Source organism: Danio aesculapii, chromosome 12 (genome assembly GCF_903798145.1).
Source record: "Danio aesculapii chromosome 12, fDanAes4.1, whole genome shotgun sequence".
NCBI classification, from domain to species: Eukaryota; Metazoa; Chordata; class Actinopteri; order Cypriniformes; family Danionidae; genus Danio; species Danio aesculapii.
In genome coordinates, this window is record NC_079446.1 from 26070173 (window position 1) to 26082840 (window position 12668).

The 12668-nt window shown below is 30.3% G+C and overlaps 1 protein-coding gene across 18 annotated transcripts in view; it reads left to right on the plus strand.

Moving 5' to 3' along the window:
- The window catches only part of nrxn1a (neurexin 1a), a 317361-nt gene that overhangs the window by 114874 nt on the left and 189819 nt on the right, over positions 1-12668 (plus strand). For all 18 annotated transcript variants that reach the window (XM_056468880.1, XM_056468881.1, XM_056468889.1 and 15 more), the window contains one exon: positions 10784-11228. In XM_056468880.1, coding sequence (XP_056324855.1) covers positions 10784-11228 — 445 coding nt within the window. The remainder of the gene's footprint in view (positions 1-10783; positions 11229-12668) is intronic.

The window sequence follows — 12668 nt, forward strand, 5'->3', positions numbered from 1 at the left end:
CTCCTCAGTTGATCCATTAAATATCAAAAGACAAATTAATGTAGGGCTGCGCGATATTGAAAAAACTGACATTGCAATATTTTCATTTACTGAGATATTGCGATATAAATGCAATTTCAGGGGATGTCTTTAATAGGTTGTAAAAAAAAAATCATTATTTCAGTATTCAGAAGCAGAAATTAAATAACCACTGTATAATAATAATAACAACACTGTATCGTTTTAATTGAATAAATAATTATATAATATACAATTAATCTTTAAGCTACAAACCTTTAATTTATTGTTCCCATATGGCTTAAATTTGCTTCAAATTCTGACAGTCCGGTCTTAAAAACACATACAAATAATAAACTTTCACTCTAAAGGTTAAAATCTGAAATGGCTAAACCCAGCTACTGTACATTGCAGATCCCTGCAATGTGACTATTGCGAATGGTCACATTGCGATATCGATGCTAAAACAAAATTTTGTGCTGTCCTAACTTAATGGAATTAAAAAAATACTTTCAGTAGATCATGAAAAAGCCCACATGTTTTTTTCTGCAGCAATTTCATGAATGTGTTGAATATTACTGTATTGTAAGGAATGCAAAGATGAAATAATCTGCAGGAACAAAACACAGGGAACTCAAAAGAGCTTCTGCAGCAGATTTGCTTGCGAAACTTACAGGATTTCATCTTAAAATAACATAAAATTACATAATACTATTTTCACAAGCCAAAGCACAAAGCCAAACATATTTCTCACTCATCTTTAACCATGTAGACCGTACAGATTATTTACAACCTCATTATTTAAAATAATGTGTTTTAATAATGTGAAGTGCCTCCCATAATTGGAGATTCAAAGACATGTTCAGAATAAGGTGGATAGAAACATTCATACTGTATTTAGTCTGTATAAAGTCAGTTTTTTGTGTGATTGAGATTTGAAACAGGGAGACAGCGAGGCTCTGCTGTTGGTTGAACTTAAAGTGTTGTAGTTCATGGTGATTCATTCATTAACCTGTAGACCCGCAATTAATGAGAGATGCTCACTGGCATTTACCTTGTTAGTCTATTCATCATGTCCAATCTTACAGTCCAGGTCAGGGCTTATCCTTGGGTATAGGTTATATTGGTTAACATGTGACCTAATGCAGACCTAACGTTTTTTTTTTTTTTGTTCACAAAAGTACAACAACAACAAAAGTCCATAAATAAAATAAAATGAAACAAAATAAAATAAAAATAAGAAATACTTTACAGCTTGGAGAATCATTAAAATGACACCAATTGAATAGCAAAATGACATGTTTTGTAAAATTTGTTGCTTTCTTTTTTTTAATAATTGATTATTTTGTTTTAAATATGCAAATATCTACTTGTTAAAATATTAAAATGTCCTGTATATAATCAAAACACTGTTATAAAATGATGGTTAATTTGAGATAAATGTTTTAGCAAGCAATAATATAATAATTCATAAATAATTCATAAAAAAAGGTTATTTAATGAGTCTAAAAAACAAAAACAAAAAAAAAATAGACTAATTAGAAAAATTAGCAATTGTGCTACATTATATAATGATTTGTATAGTTTACTCCTTTGCCTTGATAATTTTTGCTTTTCATTAAGATTACTTTTGCTGTCATTGAACTCTCAGAACACTGATATTTTAATAACTATTTAATAATAATTTAAATGTAATTATTGATTTGAGGTATATAAAAACGTAAAAAAATGGTATGTTTTCAGATTTCCTTTTTTTTTTTTGTTGGAATCTCAAAACACAAATAATTAAAACAAACAAGCAGATGAAATCCTCAAATATGTAAAAAAAAAAAAAAAAGTAAAAACAATTTAGTGCATTTTACCCTGTAGTTTATTTTTATGAATTTATTACGTAATTGCAGACAAAATATATACTTCATGCTCAATTCTAATGTATACATTACAGTTACCTTTAATACCTTTATTGCCATCACTAATTATCACACATTTACAACACATTTAAAAACAATTAAAATAGACACATTTATATAGCTCTATATATTTGTCCATTTAAACTGTTATATAAACTATATATATATATATATATATATATATATATATATATATATATATATATATATATATATATATATATATATATATATATATATATATATATATATATATATATATATATATAGCATCACCACCGTAATTATCCAAATCTCAAAATATACAGTTGAAGTCAAAATTGTTAGCCCTCCTGTTTATTTTTTCCCTCAATTTCTGTTGAATGGAGATAAGACTTTTTTCAATACATTTCTAAACATAATAGTTTTATTAACTCATTTCTATTAACTGATTTATTTTATCTTTGCCATGATGACAGTAAATAATATTTGACTAGATATTTTTCAAGACACTTCTATACAGCTTAAAGTGACATTTAAAGGCTTCACTGGGTTAATTAGGTTAACTAGGCAGTAAATGGTAATTAGGCAAGTTATTGTATAACGATGGTTTCTTCTGTAGACAATCGAAAAAAATACAGCTTAAAGGGGCTAATAATTTTGACATTAAAATAGTTTTTTAAAAATTTAAAACAGCTTTTATTCTAGCCGAAAAAAAATATAAGACTTTCTCCAGAAGAAAAAATGTTATTGGACATACTGTGAAAAATTCCTTGCTTTTTAAAACATCATTTAGGAAATATTTTAAAAAGAAAAAAAAGTCAAAGGGGGCTAATAATTCTGACTTTAATTGTATATATATATATTTAAATTCTGTCTGCTTTGTGGTGTGTGTTGCATTTAAAAATGACTTGAGTGGTTTATCAATATATATTTCACATTATTTTAGGGCCCTATCATAAGGCGCGCTGCAATTGTTGTTTGCTAGTTTCAGCTTGGCACAAGAGTCGTTTTGACGTTTTGCGCCACGCTGTTTAAATAGCAAATGCATTTGTGCTCATACGAGAAACTTTAATAGACTGTTCTATAGACCAGAACAAAGCCGGTCTATTATCCAGCACAGAGTGTGTTAGTTATGCGCCTCGCTTAAACATTGCTTAATACAAACAGGATGTACAGCAATACGAAAATATCTTTACATATGGAAAAGAATTAAAATATTAAGAACATATATAGGATATAATAAGGATATATATAGGACATAAATATAAAGAATTAAAACATTACAAAACATATTATTTTCTAGCCTAAAATATAAATATTTGATAAAAAATATAAATATAAAAAACCATACTTTCATGCCTTCCTCATCTTGAGGGGCTTTTTCAGTTTATTCATAACAATTTGCTTTTGTATAATGTTATCATTATTAGTAGTATTATTTATTATATGCATATTTATATTTGTTTTATTAAAAACAAGCTTAGATTTGCGCACCTGTCAGGTTTTAGACCATATGAGGCATCGCATGTGTATTAGGATATAACTCCGTTTTTTTAACACACTTCGTTATTATTGTTCATTTATTCATTTGCAGGAAATTAGAACTGAATTTAGAAATAGGTTTGAAACAAATCTTTGCGCCTAACAAACAAAATTAATTGTTTATAGGATAGGCTAATGGATGTCTGTGCGTACAAGAAGTTTCCCTATCCACGTAAAAGCGAAAGTAAACAATGAGGTGGCTCATCTCTCATTCTCGCGCTGTAGATGCTCTATTTAACTGTTTTCTCTCTAGTGAAGGGTTCAGTTTTTACACTTACAAAGTTCGCCATGTATATAGCAAATGCGCTATGCAACTACGCAACTGACTCTTAAAGGGAATGGGAGATGAGACTCTGATTGGTTTACTCTCAAAACACACCTATAACTCATTAAGAAAATAAGCTCAACCCTTTTAGACCATGCACCACGGTGCAAAGTGGATTTTTCCGTCCTTATATTAGCAAATATGGATTCTGACACGCCCTTAATGCGTTTGCGCCCTGCGCTTTGCACTTTGCGCATGGATCGTCAAATTAGAGTCCTTAGTGTTTTATTTTCAGCATAATTGACTTTTAATGTCAGTGAATTATTAATCACAGCATACGGATACTTATCTGTTGATCACTATCATATATTTTAATCGCAGTACATTCCTACAGTTTTGCGAAACTATTGTTTCCATTTAATATTGTCATTTTTTTCTGCTTGTCTTCAGCTCTATAAGACTTGCAACCTTGCTTTTTTGTGTGAAAACGTATTTGAAATTTAAATCATGCTTTTAAACAGAAGCATCTCATGCATCAAGCAGACAGTAATGGTGCCTTTCCTAATGCAAATGTATCACTTTTAATGCTCGCAAAATTCCTACAAGAGGCCCAAAGATGACAAAAGGTGTGATTTTGTCAAATATATGGATACGCCGAACACTGCAGACTCACCACTCGTTTCCCCATCCAGCCTCCAGCCTTCATTTCAGAAGCAATCCACAAGCAATCAATCAGTGTCAAAACATGAAAGTGCCGACTCCAATGAGCTGCGGTTTGCTGGCGTTCGCTGGCTCTTGTCTGTGTTTTAGCGCTATCATTTCCACAGATTAGCAGCAGGCCTGAGGTCGGTGACCTGTGTTAACAAAACGCTCATGAACCGGATTCATACTAAGAGGATTCTGCATGGGTTCATTCATAAGCTTTACTAAAAGGACGGCTATGCGTAGGTGGTGCGGGAGACCTTTTAACATCATGTTTTGTTGTTATTTTATTTCGCAAAGGTCATGTTGAGTGTATTCGAGCTTTATTACTGAGTTTTGTTTATTTGTTTATTCAAGTTTTTAGTATTAGTTGTTTAGTGTATAATTCTGTCTGCTTGTGGTCAACAAAGAGGATTTTATGGTAAAGCAATATATTGATTATTGTATCTCTGAAGGATTAAACAGCAGCACATTCTCCACTGTTGTTAAATCTTTCAGAAATGCAGTAATCAATATTTTGTTTAATGTAAAATCCTTTCTTCGTTGATGCAAAGATGTTAGATAAAATTAAAATGTTGTATTAAAATGATAGTTTCTATATTTTCAAATACTTGTTTTATTCAACAAAGGTGTAAATAAGTATAATATATATTAATATTAATAAAAAAATTATATAATTTACAAATGAAAAAAGTCTTTGTAAAGAATGTTATTAAAATATTATGCATAAATGATACATGTATTTAAGTTATTATTTAAAAATGTTCTACTATAATAATTCTAGAATTATTTTAATAATGAAATAATAATAATAATAATAATAATAACAATAATAATAATAATAATAATAATAATAATAATAATAATAATAATAATAATAATAATAATAATAATAAGTTAATTCATCTATAATAAATATTGTATATAATACATATATTATTATTGTTATTGCTTTATTATTACTATTATTATTATTATTATTATTATTATTATTATTATTATTATTATTATTATTTTATAATTATTAAATTATGCATCTATAAAAATATTGTATATAACACATATATTATTATTGTTATTACTTTATTATTATTATTATTATTATAATTATTATTATTATTGTTGTTGTTGTTGTTGTTGTTTTTGTTGTTGTTGTTATAATAATAATAATAATAATAATAATAATAATAATAATAATAATAATAATAATAATTATTATTATTATTATTATTATTATTATTGTTATTATTGGTATTTTTATTAGTATTATTAAATTATGCATCTTTAATAAATGTAGTATTTAGTAAATATAGTATTTTTATTATTATTACTTTATTTATTTATTATTATTATTATTATTATTATTATTATTATTATTATTATTATTATTATTATTATTATTATTATTATTATAGTTAAGTTAATTCATCTTTAATAAATATTGTATATAATACAATATATTCTTATTTTTTTAAATTATTATTATTATTAATATTATTATTACTTTATTTTATTTATTCTTATTCTTATTCATATTATTACTAAGTTAATTTATCTATAAGAACTATTGTATATAATACACTATATTAATATTTTATTATTATCATTATTATTATTATTATTATTATTTTGTTTTTGTTTATTTTTAACTTAAATAAAATTACTACTGTATATTACACAAGAAATTAAGTTTTGTTGTTGTTGTGATGTTTTCGAAATGACTGGAAAAAATCCCTCCCAAAATTTATATGCTCTAAAAATAAATGCAAAGTTGGGTCAAATATGAACAAACCCAACCCTTCAGTCAAAAAAAAGTGTAATTTGAATTTGATATAAAAAAATTCATTTAAAATTAAATAATTAATCCATATATTAAAAATTTATTCATTTATTTAAATCCATACACTAAAAATAAATGCTGTTTTTTCATAACCCAAAGTTGGGTCAAATATGAACAAACCCAACCATTCAGTCAAAAAGTGTCATTTTAAATTTAATTTAAAAAAACAAAACAACAACTTTGGGTTTCTCCATATTTGACCGACATTAGGATACAATACCCTAGTATCTTATTTTATTTAGTTTCGTTGTGTGTAATTGGATCCTCCTCTCAGTTCATTGGCTTCATTGGAGGATGGCTGTGTGTAGGCAAGGGATCTTTTAACATCTTATTTTATCATTATTTAGTTCTGCAAAGGTCATATGTAATATTTCCAGCATTACAGGAGTGTGTGTGTGTTATGTATGCAGAGGTTGATGTATTCAGGCATTTAGAGCAGGGGCACCAGAAGCCCATTCATCATTAGTGGGTTTGTTTTAATGTGGCCCTCCTCCCTGGGGCCCCGCTCACTGTTTCCATGCTCCTGATGCTTCAGATCGGCCGGCACAGACAGATGTGTCGTCCTCCACCTGCTAACCCCTCATCTGTAATGCGGTCTCCTCCGGCGGCCATGTTGTGCAGTGTTTTAGCATGGATCACATGTGTTTTTCCCCCAGTGCGAGTATTTGAAATGAGGAATAGAAAGAGGTTTCAATTCTGTGGCTGGTGTGTTACGTGTCTCCCTGTGATTGGCTATTTTAATATTGTCTAGCGTACGTTTTATTTTATTTGTTTATATTTTTTATTTACAGGTTTTTTTGTCTCTTTTGATCTATTTCTATTCATGTTGTAATGTATTCAGGCCTTCGTGTTTAGCTGCAATTTTGTTTTGTTTGTTGTTTCGTGTTCTGTGTTTTGTGTTATTTTTTGTTCTGTTTTAATGTGTTGTTTGGTTTGGTTTGTTCTGAGCTCCGTTCTTCGTACCTCGCTAAGATGATTTGACAGATCCTGGATCTTTTAATCTTGATAACTGATCTCTGGCTAATTTGGTCCTTCAAACAAGTTCTCAAATCAGATTAAATTATCTGGATGAACTGATCTGAGATCGCTGCATGTGTTGTGAAGGACAGAATTATTGATCCTCGAAATCATGATCAGCAATGCAACGATTGGCTGATGGCACATCAGCGTAATGACATCCTCTGATTAATATTCAATTATTTATGTGAGCAAAATTATATAAAATTTGTAGTAAATGGTTTATTAAATATGATTCGCATTAACTTTCCACATTTGTTGTGAGTATTTAGCAATTTATTTAGTTTTACATTTAGAGCGGATTTTCCTTATTATAGCAGCCATGGCCTATTCTTAATTGGCGTAAGGAATAACGTGCTGTTTAAATTAATTTTGCATCAAAAAAGCTTTTTGATATTGGTAAAGGTGTCTGTAACTTTTGCAAAGCATCAAATCCAAGTCATATTAGCTGTCAAAATGAGCATGACTGCATAAATTATTATTCCTTAAAAAACCTGTTGAATATTGTGCTATTATCATTTATTATTGATCTATTGTCATACACAAATTGTACTAAAGCTGGTACTTTAAAATAGTATGTGTTTGTATCTAAAAAGTCCATATTATTAAATGTTTTCTTTGAACCCTATGGAGAGAACCACCCCGTGACAGCCTTTGTTTTCTTTTGTTTTGTTTTGCTTTGCTTTGCTTTGCTTTGCTTTGCTTTGTTTTGTTTTTCTTTTTGTTTTTCCTTTTTTTTTTTTTTTTTTTTTCTATTTGTGTTTTTCATTTTGATTTTTGTTTTATGTTTTGTTTTTTGTTTTGTGTTTTTCATTTTGTGTTTTTTGATTTTTGTTTTGTGCTTTTTTGCTTTGTGTTTTATGTTTTAAGTTTTTTGTTTTGTGTTTTTCAGTTTGTGTTTTTTTATTTTTGTTTTGTGTTTTATGTTTTATGTTTTATGTTTTGTATTTTTTGTTTTGTGTTTTTCATTTTGTGTTTTTATTTTTTTTTATTTATTTTTTTTTGTTTTGTGTTTTTTGATTTTTGTTTTGTGTTTTTTATTTTGTTGTCACTTTTGATTGATTTACTGAACCTAAATATTAGCAAAAATGAAACAGAATGGTAGTAAATCGAAAGTGCATGTTATGTATTATTGTTTGTTTTTTTTTTTAGTTATTTGTTTTAGCCCTCATTTGTAAGTCGCTTTGGTCAAAAGTGTCTGCTAAATGACTAAATGTAGCTACTTACTTGCGTATTATAATTGTAGTTTACTCTAACAGATAATATTGCTATGGGGTTTTTTTTTTCATTAGTATTATTATCATCCTGCGTCAGCCATGTTGTGCAGTGTTTTATCACAGATGGCTTGTGTTTTTCCCCCAGTGTGAGTTTATGAAGCGAGGAGGAGGAAGGGGGTTCAGTCCTGTGGCCTGTTAATGGCTGGAAATGCTCTTGTGTCTGCCTGTGATTGGCATTTCTGAAGCATTATCAATAAGCTTTTATTGCATCCGCATACCATTATCTTCTTCCTGGCAAGGGCTCAAATGAAATCGAAACTGAATTAAAAGAGGGTTAGCGTGAACACTTCACAGTCTGCTGCTTGGGTTTATATCACAGGGTTTTGGCCTTTGGGAAGAGAGAGGGAAAAGTGTTGTACTCCACTCTTGCAGAGGGCAGAAAATGCTCTGCCATTTGATGCCGTTAGGATCAGATGGTAAAATGACACCAGGAAGCTCAGATGATTTCATGGCAATTATAGTATGAGATAAATATAGAATAAGGGTGTGCATTTTTATTTACAGATGCTGCAAAGTGTGAAATGTCAAAGTTACTTTGAGACAGACTTGAATTTCAAAGAAGTATTCAATAACCGAGTCTTAATACTAAACTTTTGTTTTACTTAAATGCTGGCGGTTGCTTTTTCTATGAAAACTGCACCCACAAAGGACAAAAGACTTGAAGTTTGTGGTATTAATTACCATTATTATTAGAAACCACACAGGCTTTTAGTATCAGTCTAGGTGTCACTCAGCCTGCTTGTGGTTGATTCAGCAGCCAAAGAGAGGCTTTAGCATTTAGCCAGAATATTGATTATTGAATTTCTAAAGACCTTAAAAACTATGAAGGAGTGCAGGACAGAGTTCATCAACATGTAGATGTACTTTTTTTCTGTAGAGAATATAAAATAGGGAATTTTTTAGGCAAGATAGAGTTCAAATAAACATATATGTTTAAATTATATGTAAATGTTGCACCTTTAATAAGAAATGCACTAAATAATACTATTGCAAAATTATATATACTGTATGAATGTTAATGAAAAAGTTTTATAAATATTCATTTAATTAAGCAAAATGTTATTATTGTTATTTATTTATTTTTTTTACTCATAAATCATTTAAGTTCTGCCTAACGTATTTAATTTTATTTTATTTTATTTTATTTTATTTTATTTTATTTTATTTTATTTTATTTTATTTTATTTTATTTTATTTTATTTTATTTCATTTTATTTTATACTGTGTATTACACAGTAATACACTTTTACATGAATTTAATTTGAAACTTTGAATCCTTAATTTATTTTCCTGAATAAACCACCACTAAAAAATAAAACAATGTAATCTAAATGAAATAAAACAAAACCACCAAACAGTATTTACCCTTAGCATATGTATTTGGTTCACACAAACCCTGTAATTTGAAATAAAAAAATAATTTAAAATGTTATGACTTCAATTAAAAATTCATTTTAGGATCTATTCGATTTGAATTTTGTACCTGTATATGTTCTTTTGTTCAGGCTTAAATGCCATGAATTAATTTGTAAGTTAATTCTTTAGTTTCATAGATTTAGTAGGACTATTCCAGGAACGAATTATTCCATTTCATAATTAATAATTAAAGTATAACTTTAATTAAAACAAGGATACGCATTAATAAGACGTGGTCGTGCAAGTGAATTTGTAATTCGAATTATGTTCAGAGCTCCGTAGTTTAAAATAGGCTAACAGTCAGTTCAACTATAGTATAAGAGAACACACACAGCTGCTTAAGTAAATAGGCTATAAATATGATTAAAAAAACTGTACAGAAAGAAAAAAGCACAAGAAGAATACTGCATTGAAAGGGAAACTTATTTTATCGACGTGCTTACATTTTAGACAGTTATTTAAGATTTTTTAGTTACAAAAAAATTGGAGTTAGCCTACTAGAGAAAATTTATGCGGGATCTGAGCGGTATTGGTTTACCGGCGAGCAAGCACATGACCATGGAACAGAATGCTTAGCGGAGCGTCACACCGCTCAGCTCCACTCACACGCTTTGGCTACTACAGTATATCAATTCAGTATGTTCACTATGTTACATAACTCTCCCCTGCTGGCCATGTATTTCTTGTGTTAGACCATGTTGTGCGGTGCTGCGCAGTACTGCAGTATCGTGTGGGATCACTTTAATTCACTTGCACATTCTCAGTAGCCATATTTGTGAATACTTTCTGCTGTTAACTCACTGAAAATAAGTTTTTCTTGTCTTTTTTCTTAAAGGTTGTTTACAAAAACAACGATGTAAGACTCGAGCTGTCTAGACTGGCCAAGCTGGGCGACCCAAAAATGAAGGTGAGCGGCGTGGTGGCCTTTAAATGTGAGAACGTGGCTACTCTCGACCCTGTGACCTTCGAGACGCCTGAGTCATTCATTACCCTTGACAAGTGGTCTGCCAAAAAAGCCGGCTCCATCTCTTTCGACTTCCGCACCACTGAACCCAATGGCCTGCTCCTCTTCAGCCATGGAAAACCCAAACCACAGCAACAGAAAGACCCGAAGAGCCCTAAAACATTGAAGGTGGATTTCTTTGCCATTGAGATGCTGGACGGCCACCTCTACCTTCTTCTTGACATGGGCTCGGGCACCACCAAAACTCGAGCCGTCAACAAGAAAGTCAATGACGGTGAATGGTACCACGTGGACTTCCAGAGAGATGGTCGATCAGGTAGAATATATATCTTTTTTTTAAAGATATTGAAATGTGGATATGTGATGTAAATTCAGTTGAAACATGAAGACAGGGTGTGGCATATTACTTAGCCCCTCCTCTTTTAAAACATAGCCAATAGCGTTTCGTTTTAAATCAGATGTCTGCCAGTCAAAGTGTATCTGAGTAGCTAACCATTTCTCCGCTTTAACCTATTGATGCATACAATCACATTGGTGTGATCAGTCTAGGCTGATACCTGGAGTTTACGATTGCGCCGGTGTGATTAGAACGTCCAGTGCCACGTGATCAGCCAACACAATCTCACGGCAATTCGTAACTTTTTGATTTCGTGGCCAATTCGTATGAATTCGTACAATCTAATTTGTACAATTTAGTACGATTTGCTCACCCCCCAATAACGGTTGGGTTTAGGGGTGGGGCTAGGTGCCACGCCTCCTTTTTAAAATCGTACAACTGAACTCGTACAAATTCGTACGAATTAGCCACTAAACTGACAAAACGTTAAATACTTATGTTTTCTTGTGAGATCAGGCTGGATCAGCTGCTAAATTCAAATCTGCTTTCCCACAGTGAGACAGAGAAAGATGCAGCGCTTGTCATAAATCACAATTGATCATAGTTTTCAAACAAATAATGTTTATTTAAGTTTCTAAACCTTTAAATACATGTACATACTAGCAAATCCTACCATTTATGGTTTGTAAAATACACGCTGATGTCTATGGACACCATGCATCCAAAGACACATTTGCTTTTTCGCCAATACTTAACTGACTAAAAATAGCACTTGCTAGATATTCCTTTACTGTTTTTCCTGTTAGACCAAAGCTGAATTAGTCTTGTCATTGCGTTTATATATCACTGCTCTCTGGTGACCTGAAGTGTTTCTGTTATCCTCATTTGTACATCGCTTTAGGTAAAAGCCTCTGTTAAATGACTACATGTAAAAGTAAATATATGGAGACGACAATAAGAATTATTTTTAAACATAATGAGATTACGTGCCTTATTCAGATCAGATACAGGTTGCTACAGTAGACCATTTACTGTATTCTTCTTCCAGGTACTTTTATGTATTTTGGGAGAAGTTGAAGAATTAAAATGTTGTAAATCCAGCAGCTCTCTTATCTGGTGCCCATCACTCTAAAAAGGTGTTTAGTTGACTTAAAATAGTGAGTAAACCCATTACCTTAACATTATTAAGTAAATGAACTATGCATAATTATAAACAGTTAAGTGAACTTTACAGCTGCAACAGAATTACATGTATTTTGGGAGAAGTTGAAGAATTAAAATGTTGTAAATCCAGCAGCTCTCTTATCTGGTGCCCATCACTCTAAAAAGGTGTTTAGTTGACTTAAAATAGTGAGTAAACCCATTACCTTAACATTATTAAGTAAATGAACTATGCATAATTATAAACAGTTAAGTGAA